Here is a 12,654-nt window from a genome sequence, read left to right as displayed (position 1 = left end):
GGAAGAGGGTAACATGCCAGGAGGAATCTTGAAATGTCTATGAAATAAGGATCTAGATAGTAGAAATGGTTATATGAAAAGAGTCTGGAGTTATTATTCCATATGTGTGCAAGATGGAGGGGTGCCCAAGGACAGGTAAAAGATCTTTTAGTTTTGTTTACTTGGTAACTATTGTTTAAGTTCATCATCTGTGTCTTATCAAAGGTACAGGGGGGTTCAGCTGTCTAGTAGCGCCTTCCTAGTGAGGAGGGAGAATTACTCTAAATAGAAAGAGTGATAATGAATATGCTACAAGGGGAAACAGAATAGAAGGTCTGCTAGGAGACAGAGCCAGATTTTCAAGCAAAACCAGGTTTTGTCTGAAGAGTAGGTTAGTGCATCACTCTTCAGGGTGCTTTGGCTTGGTATCCTCATGCCTGGCTAGTTCAGTACCCCTGGAAAAATTGGTAGGTGCAATTCCTTTTCTTAGAGGGTCAAGTTACTTTTTATATCTACTCTGTGAAGTTAAGCATTTGATGCTAATGCATGAATCAGCCTCTGTCATCAGCATGAATCAATATCCCTATTATAATTATATTGCTTTATTTCTAAAAACAGTTATTGCTTGCAAGTGTCAGGAATGAGTGGGAAGGGGAAAATTTTGAAGGAAACTGTTTGGTTTAGAAAAAAGAAGTTGGTTCTGATGCTTTGGGCTTGATTCAAAGCACAAGGAATGCAACTGAAAGAATCCTAGTGACTTACCCATGACTATCAAAGGATCTGTGATGGGCTTATAAAAAAACTGGTAACAGACCGTGGTATTGTAAAAAGCCCTGATTCTGTGAACACAGTTGTGTGGATAAGCCTCAGTTTTTGTCTTCACTCTTAAGGAAATGTTGCTTTGTGAAGAAATTCCTAGTCCAATTTAATTCAAGGCTAAAAATAAAACCTGTCTTAATGTACGTGCACCCACACATGCACAATATGTTTTGAGGTATTAATGGAATGTCTTCCATGGTTTAAAAAAAAAAATGTTTTACTGATATGGCACATGCCGTCCATACAGCTAAGTAGCACTAAGCTAAGTTTTTAAAGGCCTTATGTTAATATGAGTTGTGGTATTTGGTATGAATGTATTTCTTTTATGTTATTGTGTGGCCAGGATTGTATAACATGGTAATAATTTTTTAGGTGCTATTCCCTAAATAATGATTTCACACCTGGGAAAGAATCAAAGCCTAAATGGCAAGACAAGTAATCACTGAGAATTAGCATCTGACCTAGGTATTTTAATGATCAATTAAATAGACCCTTGTGAGTATAGTTCAAGGCTCATGATCCAGGTCCATCTGGACCCTGATAAATTTACATAACTGAAACAGTGTAAATAACCTCCTGGTCATAATTAGTTCAGAAAAGCCTCCTAGTCTTATAGATACATACTTGTGGGGGCAAGAAGTTAGAGGAATAGTATGAACTCCCCAAGAATCCAACGGCCAGATAAGAATACTTAAACCTTGTCATGGAAGCAAGTGTTTGTCTTTCATTTCCCTGGGCTAGGGAAGGACTTTAGACCCTCAGCCAGCAGGCTGAGTATTCTGGCAGACTGGAGAAATTGCAGGAAGAAAGGTCAGAGGCAGCAGTGGAATTCTAACCTGCTTCCAACATTTCCCTTTGTTTTTATCTCTATATCTGAGTTCATGATTGCTGATTTCTTATGACTACCGTTGGGGGGGCGGTGTGTGTGTGTGTGTGGCCAACTGTGCATGTGCCACCAAGAGGGTGCATGCCAATTGGCTGCTGTGCCACCCTGTCCCCCCCCTCCTCTCCCCTCCTCCCCTGCCAGCTGTTTGGGGGAAGGGGGCGTTCCAGTGGCAGTGCCCCCCTGCCACTTCCATGCCCACTGTTGCTACTGCTGGCACCGGGCCCTGATAACAGCTGGTAGAGGGGGAGGTGGTGGGTAGAGGGAGAGGGGAGGCAGAGGGGGGGTATTGCCTGTCACCAGGTGTCAGCAGCTGCCACTGAGTCCAAGCTCCCCTCCCCCCTGTTCTTGGGAGCCAGCAGCAGGGACTGGGGTAGGTTCTTGGGTTAGAGGTGGAGGCTGGAGGCAGAGAGTGGGAGGTGGCACTGTCCCTGCCCCCCCATTATGCATGATGGGCAATTTGCTAATGTAATATATATTGTTCTATTCTTACAACTGACCATAAATAACTTAAAGCAATAAATAAGTTCAGAGCAATTGACCATAAGGGCAGACCTGTTCTATAGAAGGCAAAGGCAGGGATCGGCATTTTAGAGCACAGGTCTTGGCAAAGGTTTGGATCTTCTAGCTGGCAAAATCTCTCCTGCAAGGACCTGAGAAGACCTGGGTGAGGCAGGTAAAGCTGAGTTACCTTGAGCTAAGAATTCGGCCCCTTGGAACATTTTAAATCTAGTCTTGGTGGTCAAGCAGCAGATAGCAGAGTGGGATTTGGAGCTAAAGGACACCCACATACGTGTGTGAACATCCCACAAGTTTGTCTCAAAGGTGCATCTGACCAAATCCAAGGCCACAGTGTCCTGGCTTGTGTGGCCTCTCCTGAACTCTGAACACCTTTGAACAGGAGGGTCACATAGGTTGTTCCTTCCTTAGGGGAGGGAACAGTGTTTTCTTCTTATCATAATGGCTTTAATTATTGTAAGAAATTCCTTAAAGGGGTCAAGATCCAGTATTCTGGGTCTAGTCCCTCCTTGCTATTCTCTTATAACACATTTGCACCTATGTATGCTCTATGCTTTCAAATACTAGAGATTGGTAACTATATGTATTAATTTTGTTTCAGGGAAAGGTGAGCATGGAAAGCCATACCCTCTCACAGAGGAAGACCATGATGATTCTGCTTATAGGGAGAATGGTTTCAACATATTTGTTAGCAACAACATAGCCCTGGAACGATCCCTGCCTGATATTCGTCATCCTAAGTATGTAAACTATATTTGGTGGTCTGTTTCATTTAGTGTATTTATCCATTTTCTTGGTACAGTAAAATTCCTCTTTTCTGGCATGAGTGTGAAATGGGGTGTAGGGGGGTGCCAGGTACAAAAAAAATGCTGGTTACCTGAGGCCAGTGCTTTTTAGCCAGATGCCCCCAGCCTGTGTCCGGCTGGCTGGCCAGAAATTCTGGTTAATAGAGTGTTTCAGTTACTCAAATGCCAGATAACGGATTCTACTGTAATTACCTCTCAGCCTAACAGGCAAACTCAGTACCAAGTTATGCTGCCAGGTGGTGAATGTGTTTTGTTTAGGTAGACCATATCTAGATTTGTGACCGCAGTCCAGTGCTGGCATGTTTGGAGCCTTGCTTATTTTGTTAGAATCTTTTGATTTTTGTTTTCAAGGGACTTGGGCAGTATGTGTTTATTGTGTGCTTTTTAGTATTAAAAGCAAACAAAAACCTTGAGATTCAAAAAAAATGATCCATTAGTAAAACCAAATTTAATACATTTTCAGTGATATCAGTGTCAACAGTAAATTCACAGATGTTTAACCTCTGAGAGCCTTAAAAGGCATTTAATACATTTTATGGCATTAGGCTAGATAACGTAACACTTCTTATATTAGATTTTATTTGGAGAAAAGCAAATGGTGCTCTCATGGCTGTATATTAATCTCTATGTGCCAGGATTGATCAGTATAGGATGTATGCATTCAATTTGAGTTGTTTTTTGCTGCTTAAATATTTTATCAAAAAGTGGTTGCCTTCTGGCTGGCCAAATTATCCTCCACAGGTTGTCTGAAATTATCTACAGTAGTTTGCATTGGCCAAGAATATTTCCAGTAAAATAGAGTTATAATTTTGATGCTGAGCAATTATGCATTAGATTAAACAGTACTGTTGTTTGCTGTATTTATCATGGCAACAATAAAATCTTTGTTATCCTACATTTAAGTAACTGGAAATTCTATTAACCAGAATTTCTGGCCAATCAGTCAGACATGGGGGAGAGGGCACGAGTGACTGGTGCCTCCTAAATCTGGATGGGCACCTGCAGAAGCCACCAATGGTGGCAGCCCTGTCAGGGGGCATCAGCCCTACTGACAGCATCAGTATTGGCTGTCAGGGGTGTCCCAGCCATCTGCAGAGGGTTTGGGATTGAGAGTATGGTCGGGGTAGAAAGGTAAGAAAGGTTTATTGACTAACAAAAACACAACTATGTGTAGTAACACGACAAACAATGACAGACTGGAGCAATTTGCGGCATCAACTTATTGGCGGTCCCCTCTGATGCCTGATTTGTACGACAAGTTTCTCTTCCCACAAAGCTCAGCGAAGTCGGGCGTCCCCAATCAGTGCCATCCGAGAGGTACAAGGGAGGACCCTTGAATTCAGTTCTTGGGCTCCTTCAGATCCACGGGCCAACTGATCAAGGTCAACAGCTAATTAACCATTCACAGAGCTGTATCTTCCTTTAGAATGATTTCTGGATGTTCTAGCCCATTTATAGCTTCTGAATGGTACTGAAAACTTACAGCCACCCAGGTTCTTTTTATTTTAACTGTCCTTAGAGTGACCAATAGCAGTATAAGTCTTGCATTCCTTTTGATAAGGTTAATTTTAACTATGCCACAGGGCCTTACTACTTCAAGTCTTTGCTAAATTTACTAGGCCTGCCTTTATACAAGGCCTTACTACACCTTAAACTTTAATTAGGCTCTTAGCAACAACATATAGCTTAATATTTAAACAAATACAGATAAACACTTGGTCTAATCTTCATAGAGCCTTCAGCAAGCACCTTTATCACACAGATATCACTTTCAGCTGTCACAAGGGGGGCACATGCACCCCCTACAGGTTGCCTGTGGGGGGGAGGGAGGATGATTGCATGTGGTGACTGCACTTCACACTATTTGAAAACCCAAGTTGGGTTATTTCAGATGCCAGTTATGTAAAAATTCCAGTTAACCCCCTTATCCTGGGGATACTGGTTAACAAAGGTTTACTGTACTTTTCCCCAACAGCATATTTTAATTTGTCTCAATATGCAAATATATATGCCAGTATATATGCTGGTAACTTGTTTTTCTACCCATTGCTAGCTATGTGGACCATGACATTTCTCAGGATCTCCAAGAAGCAAGGAATTGTCAGCAATGACTTATTAGAAACAAGTGAACCTATAGTGGCTGCATTTCCTAGTAACTTTCACCCCAACTTTCTCATTTGCAACAAGAAATGCAAAAATCTAGAACTCTTGGTTCCAAAATGATACCTTTTAATTAGACCAACTGAGAAATAGCAAAAAGAAAATCTTTTTCTGCAAGCTTTCAGGCTCAGGGAAAGTTCAAGATGGTAAAAAGTCCCCATATGTAGGAAATAAAATGAATTTTTGCACAGAGGAAGCAGAAGCTGGAAAACTGCCCCTCTGAGTCTATGAGAGTCTGTTTGTGAGCTTGCTCAATTTCTCAGTTGGTCGAATGAAAGTGTTGCCCTGAGGGGTCAGGCCAACACTCAGGATCTCAATATTGTGCTGTTAGAGAGGAGGGTGTGGTGTTCAGTTGCACATGCACACATAAAAATCAATTAAGCTCACATATGCTCACTAGGTGTATACACCCCTACTAAGCATACATACGCATACTACCAGCTCAGGCACATACACATCCAAACCAGCGTAGGCACATGCATACCTATTACCAATTCAAGCACATATACTATACACCCAAGAAGTTAGACACAGATCACTAATTTGTATATCATGCACAGCATTGTGTGCATGATATATATATACACACTAGCAACTCAGATGCACACATGTTCAAAATAACTAGTGTAGGCTCATGCATACCTATCACCAGTTTAAGCCCATACATGCTACACACACCAAATTCTGTACAGAATCAGTTACCAGTTGCCAACACCTGCACATTCAATACACATACGTGGATTACTAATTCATATACCACACACACACACTGATATCTATATATGTGTGTGTATATATATGTGTATTCACTAATTTACACGCATACCACCCACCTACACATACACACAAGTGAGTTGCTAAGTTGGGTATTGTGATATGTATGTATGTGCTTGGTGTACTTGGGATACCTGGGGAAAGGTTAAGGTAAGAAAGTAGAAGTGTAGGGAGTTAAAATTACCAGGACCAGGATTAGAACTGGTAGACTACAGGGGCCTTTGCTGAAGAATTGAGGCTTGGCGGTAGCTTTAGGTTAATTGATCTTAATTGATTAAAAGACAACACCAAAGCCGACAGAACAGGGAAGCATGCCGGCACAGAGTCTGGGACTGGAGCCAGAGCTACAGGGTACCTGAAAAGATAGATGGGGAAAGGAGGAAAAATGGGATTAAGGGAAAGTGTGGGTATTAAAGAGGGGCTCTGGGTGTGGGGAGTCAGGGGATGGCTCCAGGGCAGCTAGAGAAGTTTCAGGGAGTGGCAGTTGGTGCTGGAAGTTGGAGAAAACTTCAGGACGGTTAAGAGGAGCTGGGAGGCTATGGCGGGTGGGGAAGGATTACAGAAGGTACGGGGGAAGCCTGAAAACAGAGAGATGGACAGCAGAAAATCGCAGGAAAAGCAGCAGTGGCAGGGCAGCAGGAAAGCAGAGAAAGGCAGCAGAAAGTCACAGGGTAAAAGCGGTAGGATTTGAGAGGAGATTGGGAAGCTAGTGGAGAGGGGTGGGGGCTAGAGCTGAGAGAGAGAGAATGAGACTGAAATTTAAGATGGGGAAGGGACTGGGATTCGGTAAACCATGACCCAACCTGGGGTTGCAAATGACAGTGGTTTTATTGAACAGGGGAGATGGTGACACAATGTCTTATTGGTTCCCTTCCACCAATGCACATGCATGCACACACGCACAATGGCAGCAGGGGCTAGAGAGGCTTGATGCAGGGGCTGAAGTCCACTGAAGTCCAGGAGGAGAGAAAGAGAAAGACGGTCCAAATTGTAGGAAGAGGTGTGCAGGTAGTATCTACCTATCCTAGGCTGGAAAGGGGTCCTTGTCCAGATAAGGGTTGTTGGCAGGGCCTCTTGGTGGATAGGTGGTGTGGCATGGTGCTGGTCCAGATGGAGAAGGCATCCCACTGGGTCTGTTTTCACTGCCCCTTTTTATAGGGGCAGACCTTGTGTGACCCTAGTGACAGGAGGCATGCCTAGGGAAGGGTCAGCCCCTGGCATACTGAGCGTGTGTGCTCCATGCAGGGATGTGCAGTTCCGCATGTCTGTAATGGTGAGAGTTGCTGGTTCTGCAGGGTCTTCTGTCTTTCAAATGCTGGTCTTGTCTCTGTTCCTGGGTGAGGTATGTGGTTCCTGGATGAATCAATGCAATGTGATGGCCCAGTCATTACAGGCCATTCAGTAGAGAATACCATTGTATTTCAGTCATTCCCAATCGCACTTATTCATCAGGGAACCAATTTACATCAGAGGGATACGTGATTCATACACAGGGGATGCCCGGGCAGAGGACACAAGATGGAGACTTGACATATAAAATGGAAACTTGACATGACTTTGATTCATTCACAAACACAGGCCTAAACCATACAATATCCATATGAAACAATAAAAATCAGTACAAAAATGATAATACAATATAAAACAGTGGATATCCAAAACCAAAAACTTGCTACCAAAATAAAAATGTTTAAAGTTTATCCTATATCTTAGCTTGCTTATACTTATCTACAGGGAATAGAGAGGGAGAAAAAAGTCAGAAATGGTTGGGGAAGGGGAGCGAATGCAATAAAAATAAATAAATAAAAACTGGGGGGTTTGCTACAAAAGGAATCATTTTGGAACCAAGAGTTCTAGATTTTTGCATTTCTTTTTGACTTGGACCAACACAGCTACCACATACATCATTTGCAACACATGTTCTTTAGGTGCCTATATTATCCCTGTGTTCCAATTTGGATATCGTAGAAATCTGGTTTATTGTAGCTTGGTATGATTTATGGGATGTAATAACATCTGTGTGACTCGATTTGAAAAAGCATTCTGTTTGCTTGATCTGGGTTGCATAATATTTTATCAACACACATCGTCCTTGGGAAAACTTGTGCTTCATATTCTCTAAAAGTGACAAAGGCTTTCTAGTGGTAGTACGGGTATAGTAAGGCACAGCTGAGTCGGGGTGAGAGAATTAGGCCCTTTAGCTCTAATGGCTACCACTCTTCACTAGAGGCTTGATCTTCTATTTGCTATTGTATGTGGTGATTTTTTTTCCCATTGTTTTCAGTGCAACTTGGAGCAGGCCCTGAATGTTTTGTTTACTGTTTGCATCCTAGATGGTAACTCCACTAGTTTAGTCAGTTCTAACCTATTTGTTTTACATCTCTGTACCATTTATACTTCCACCTACATGGAATTATATGGATTTATATACAGTATAGAAGATCATAATATAAGCAGTCTTGAGTGGGTTGTGTGCTAATTTTTAAGAAGTTTAAAAATTTAATTTAAATCTTAAGAATATATATTCCCCCTTGAAAAGAATGTTAATTTATTGGAAGATAATTTTGTATAAATATGCTTGTTTTCTAATAATAGTCTTTCTTTTTTGCAAAATACAACTGCATTTCTTGGAAGAATTTGAGTAAGGTTAAGCTCAACTTACAGTAGATTAGCCTGTGACGGGCTAGCTGGTAGTGATTTTAGCTCAGGGGTTTTGAAAGGGTAAAAGATGATTGGAGGGCTTGGGATTCCCTTTCCTCACCCAGTCAGGCCCTAGAGACTCACCCTCCATGTCCCCTGGTTGGCCCCTTGGGTCACCTGGAAGGGGATAAAAGGGGCAGTGCAGCTGACTCAGAGAAGACCAGCGAGGGACCACAAGGAAGGAGTTTCAAAGAGCTGGCAAGAGCTGAGCCAGCGGGGTGGGAACAGTTGCCCCGGAAGAACCTGAAGGAGTGGGACTTGCAGGTAACAGTTGGACCCTCAGCAGTGCAGCATGCAGCTGGCAGGAGGGGCTCCCCGCTGGGCTCCAGGATCCCCTATGAGAGGCCGTGGCCAGCAGGAGAGGCTCCTGAGCTCCAGCAAGGATCTGAGCAGCGATGTGAGAGGTTCCCAGCCCTGTTTCCAGCTTCTGCACCAAGAGGCCAGACAGCATGATGTGAGGTAGAGGTTCCTGGAAAGTCAAGACCTTTAGTAGCTTAGAGTAGTACCAGTACTGTGTGGTAGAGTTGCTGCCTACTGCATCGGAGATCTGAGAGTGAAGTAAAGTAACACAGAGAAATTCATGTTGCAGTGCAAAGGGGTCATTGTGTTTCTCTTCTTTTGTCCCCCTCCAGGTACCTAAGCCCTATATTCCTTGTTATTTGGCATTTTGTATTTTGTACCTTTTGTATTTAAACCAAGCAGTATTGTTTGTTCTGCTATTTGTGTTTTTTATATTTTGTTAACTCTGTCTTTTGTCAACTGGATAAATATGTGTATGATTGTGTGCGTCTAACTTTTATTGAATTCTGGCCCCCCCTGGGTGTTGTAGTATCCCCTATACCCCCTGGTTTATACCTGTTATGTTCCCACTACTGTTCTCTCAGTAAAAGGTATATGGGTAAGTCCCCATTGGTGATCTGGCTCTGCTCTATAGGGGGAGGAGGGTCTCTACACCTTCCGTAGTGCTTGTACACCTGCTCTGATCCCTTCAATTGGAGAGGGGGTTACAACCCTATGGTTATGCCAGGTCAGGCACAGCTTTTTGGTGGAATAGATCCTGTATGATGAATATGGGAAAAGAGCAATCAGGTGTCTTGTTTATATAGGAAAATGTTTACTGTACTAGTATAATCATATTTAGAAAGGTATAATGCTGTAACTCCTTGTGTGGAGAGCCCTACTAGGAAGGGGAAAGTGCCTCAGTTTAGTGTATATTGGGTCTTGGTTCTTTGACTGAGGCTCCAGGTGCTGCAACAAGTATACAACATTTTTGTTTAACAGCTTTCAGTTTTAATGGTGAACTTATAAGTACTCAGCATATTAACAGTTCAGTAAACAAAGCCAGAGATCCAGATTGCATTTTGAAGCCTTGTTCTGTCAGTGGTGCATTTATTTAAATGAATCTTTTGAAGTTTCGGAAAACTTCATTAGAATGTGTCTTCTAATTCCCATTGGTTGCACTAATAATTCAGTGGAACCTAGGTAGCAGAGTATTATTATTATACTTGGCAGCCCCAGTCAAAGACAAGGACTCTACTCTGCTACATACTATGCAATTGCAAAATAAGACAGCAGTCCCTACCCCAGTATCTAGTACTTTTTGTGAAAGATGAGTAAATGCTCAGACATGATACTTCAAGAAAGGTGTAGACCAACTCCTGAAAGTGCAGAAAAAACAACAAAAACTGTCACAGGTCTGGAAAACAACCCTCGAGGAAAGACAAAGATTTGGATGTGTTCATACTGTAAAGATGATTTAGGGGAGAGTCAAGTTTTCAAATATATAAAAAGGTCCTCCAGTGATGAAAGTAATACACTGGTCTCTTTCTTCCCTGGGGATAAGACAAGAAGTAATGGCTTACATGAAAATAAAGGGTATTTTAGGGTGGATGTTTGAAGAAAACTTTCTAGTTGTAAGGAAAGATGTGCAAATATAGGTTACTTACAAAGTTTCATGGTGGTTAAGGTGTTTAAGAGCAGGTTCAACAAATTTGTCAAGAATGATTCAAGGCAGGATCAACTGTTTAATTAACTACATCAGTAGTGCCAAACCTTTTCACCTCACAGGCCAAATGAGCAGTGTCAGGTTAGTCTATGGACCCAGTCAGGCATGCAGTTGTGGCCTGGACCAGGCCTGACGAAGGCACACGGGACCCAGACCTTATCCGTCCACATGGGACCTGGAAATTTGATGATGGAGCAGTTGCAGTGTTAATTGCTATCACTCCCCAGCCATCAAATTTTGGACCTGTGGGGAGCAACGTGGACCAGATGACATGGCTCCAATGGCCAGACATAGGGAAAGGGAGTTTTTGAGGTCCCTTACTGGCCTATTTTCTATGATTTCTCTTAAAAAGAAGGGGGAGGGAGGGAGCAATGGCTACAAGGGAGAGGGAGGGAGGGGCAGTATAAGAGAACAGTGAGATGGTATTGGTCAGCATGACAAGTGCTTTCAGGTGACGACTTTTGTAGGCAAGGGAAAGTGTCAAGACTTGGAAGATGGCAATGAAGCTTATTAAGGCATCCAAATTCCTCAAACATGAACTACTTATCTGAAGTTTGGATCTTCTTTCCTATAATTGGGCTAGAACTGAACTTCCAAACCCATCTTGCCTCCCTTTCAGTGTACTCAGTATCATTATATTTTCACAGTTCAGTGTGGGGTCAATGTGTAATAAAGATCAATCAAGATAGAAAGGACCATAGTAAAAGAATTTAGATCAAATACAACAACATTGTATTCACTTTCATGGTTTCAGCAGAGTGTCTGCAAAAAGTACACAGAAAAGTAATTTGTCATTTAGTTCACTACCCATGAACACTATACTTAAGGTTAAGAAGCACTTATTGTAGCCTCTTTCACTGCTTCCCCCTAAATCCTGTTTCAGCTAATAATGTCTGTTCTTGTCCTTGCTTAAATGTGACTTATTTTCCTTGCTTTTAAAGTCTAAGGTAAATGGCTTGACCATTTCTGAAGCATGAAAAACCACCAAATAATAAACTAGCCCACTGTTTCTAGTCGAATATATTATTTTCTTTCTCTGAGTCTTGTAAAACTGGGATAAGTCTAAAACAATTCAGCTCAAATTTTCAAAATAGTATTTTTCCTGAAGGAAAAATCTGCATAAGCTTATAGCAAGATGGTTGAGTATTTCTTAAGTTATAAAGATTTAAAAGTCTTTGTGCACCCAGAAACAGATATTTTTCTGGGAATCTATGACTTTTAAACCATTTATAACTTCCATGTTCTCTTCTTCTGGATGACTATAATGTACCCAGTGTCAGGGTATAAATGCATTTCAGAAAATTGAATGCAGATTGCTCTCTAAAGGCACTAAAATTTTTAAGTGTTTTAACAACCTCAGGGGAAATGCAGCAGTTAAATCAGTTGTACAATGGAAGGTTAACAGCTTCTTTACTCTGTTTCTATTCCATTCTACAAGTCTTCCATATTTTCTGTTTCCCTTATAATTCCTGTTGGATAGCTTGTCATTAGGCTTTGTCCCTTTTTAAAAAATTTTCTACTCTTTCTGCATAGCCTCTTCTATCTATAAACTCTACCACATAATCTATGACTTGTAGAGGCTCTGTTCCAAATTTGAACCTTCAAATTGGTCTCTGTCTCACTGGACTATATCTTTCTCTTAGGCTAAAGCAAGCGCCTTCTCCGTCATTGAATAAAAATACTTTAACCTTGCTTTTCATCAGATTTTTTACTTTTTAATAGGAAAAACTGAAATAAAAAAGATAAACTGTTCTGTAACACAGCACAAAGCTATTTTAGAGGTTTACCTTTGTTTGGGAAATATATATTTTGGGAACTATATTTTTTTTTTCCTGCAGTAACATTAGCTTGACCATGTGCATTTAGTTTTCTACCCTTGTTTTCAGTGTTGTATGTGATTAAATATTAAATAGAAAGTGTTATATGTTTATCACTTAAGTGTTGTTTGCAGACCTGAGGGGGAATGATTTAATAAGACTGCTCATAGATTTTGAAAAAGATACTAAGTT

The 12,654-nt window shown here is 41.5% G+C and overlaps 1 protein-coding gene across 2 annotated transcripts in view; it reads left to right on the top strand.

The window, feature by feature from the left end:
• Positions 1-12,654, top strand: part of GALNTL6 (polypeptide N-acetylgalactosaminyltransferase like 6) — a 961,474-nt gene that overhangs the window by 450,027 nt on the left and 498,793 nt on the right. For both annotated transcript variants that reach the window (XM_090036188.1, XM_090036189.1), the window contains one exon: positions 2,802-2,940. In XM_090036188.1, coding sequence (XP_089892314.1) covers positions 2,802-2,940 — 139 coding nt within the window. The remainder of the gene's footprint in view (positions 1-2,801; positions 2,941-12,654) is intronic.

Source organism: Crocodylus siamensis, chromosome 2, assembly GCF_052110815.1.
Source record: "Crocodylus siamensis isolate JL-2025a chromosome 2, ASM5211081v1, whole genome shotgun sequence".
NCBI lineage: Eukaryota > Metazoa > Chordata > Crocodylia > Crocodylidae > Crocodylus > Crocodylus siamensis.
Note: the sequence above shows the minus strand (reverse complement) of the source record. Positions and strands in the feature narration are given on the sequence as shown.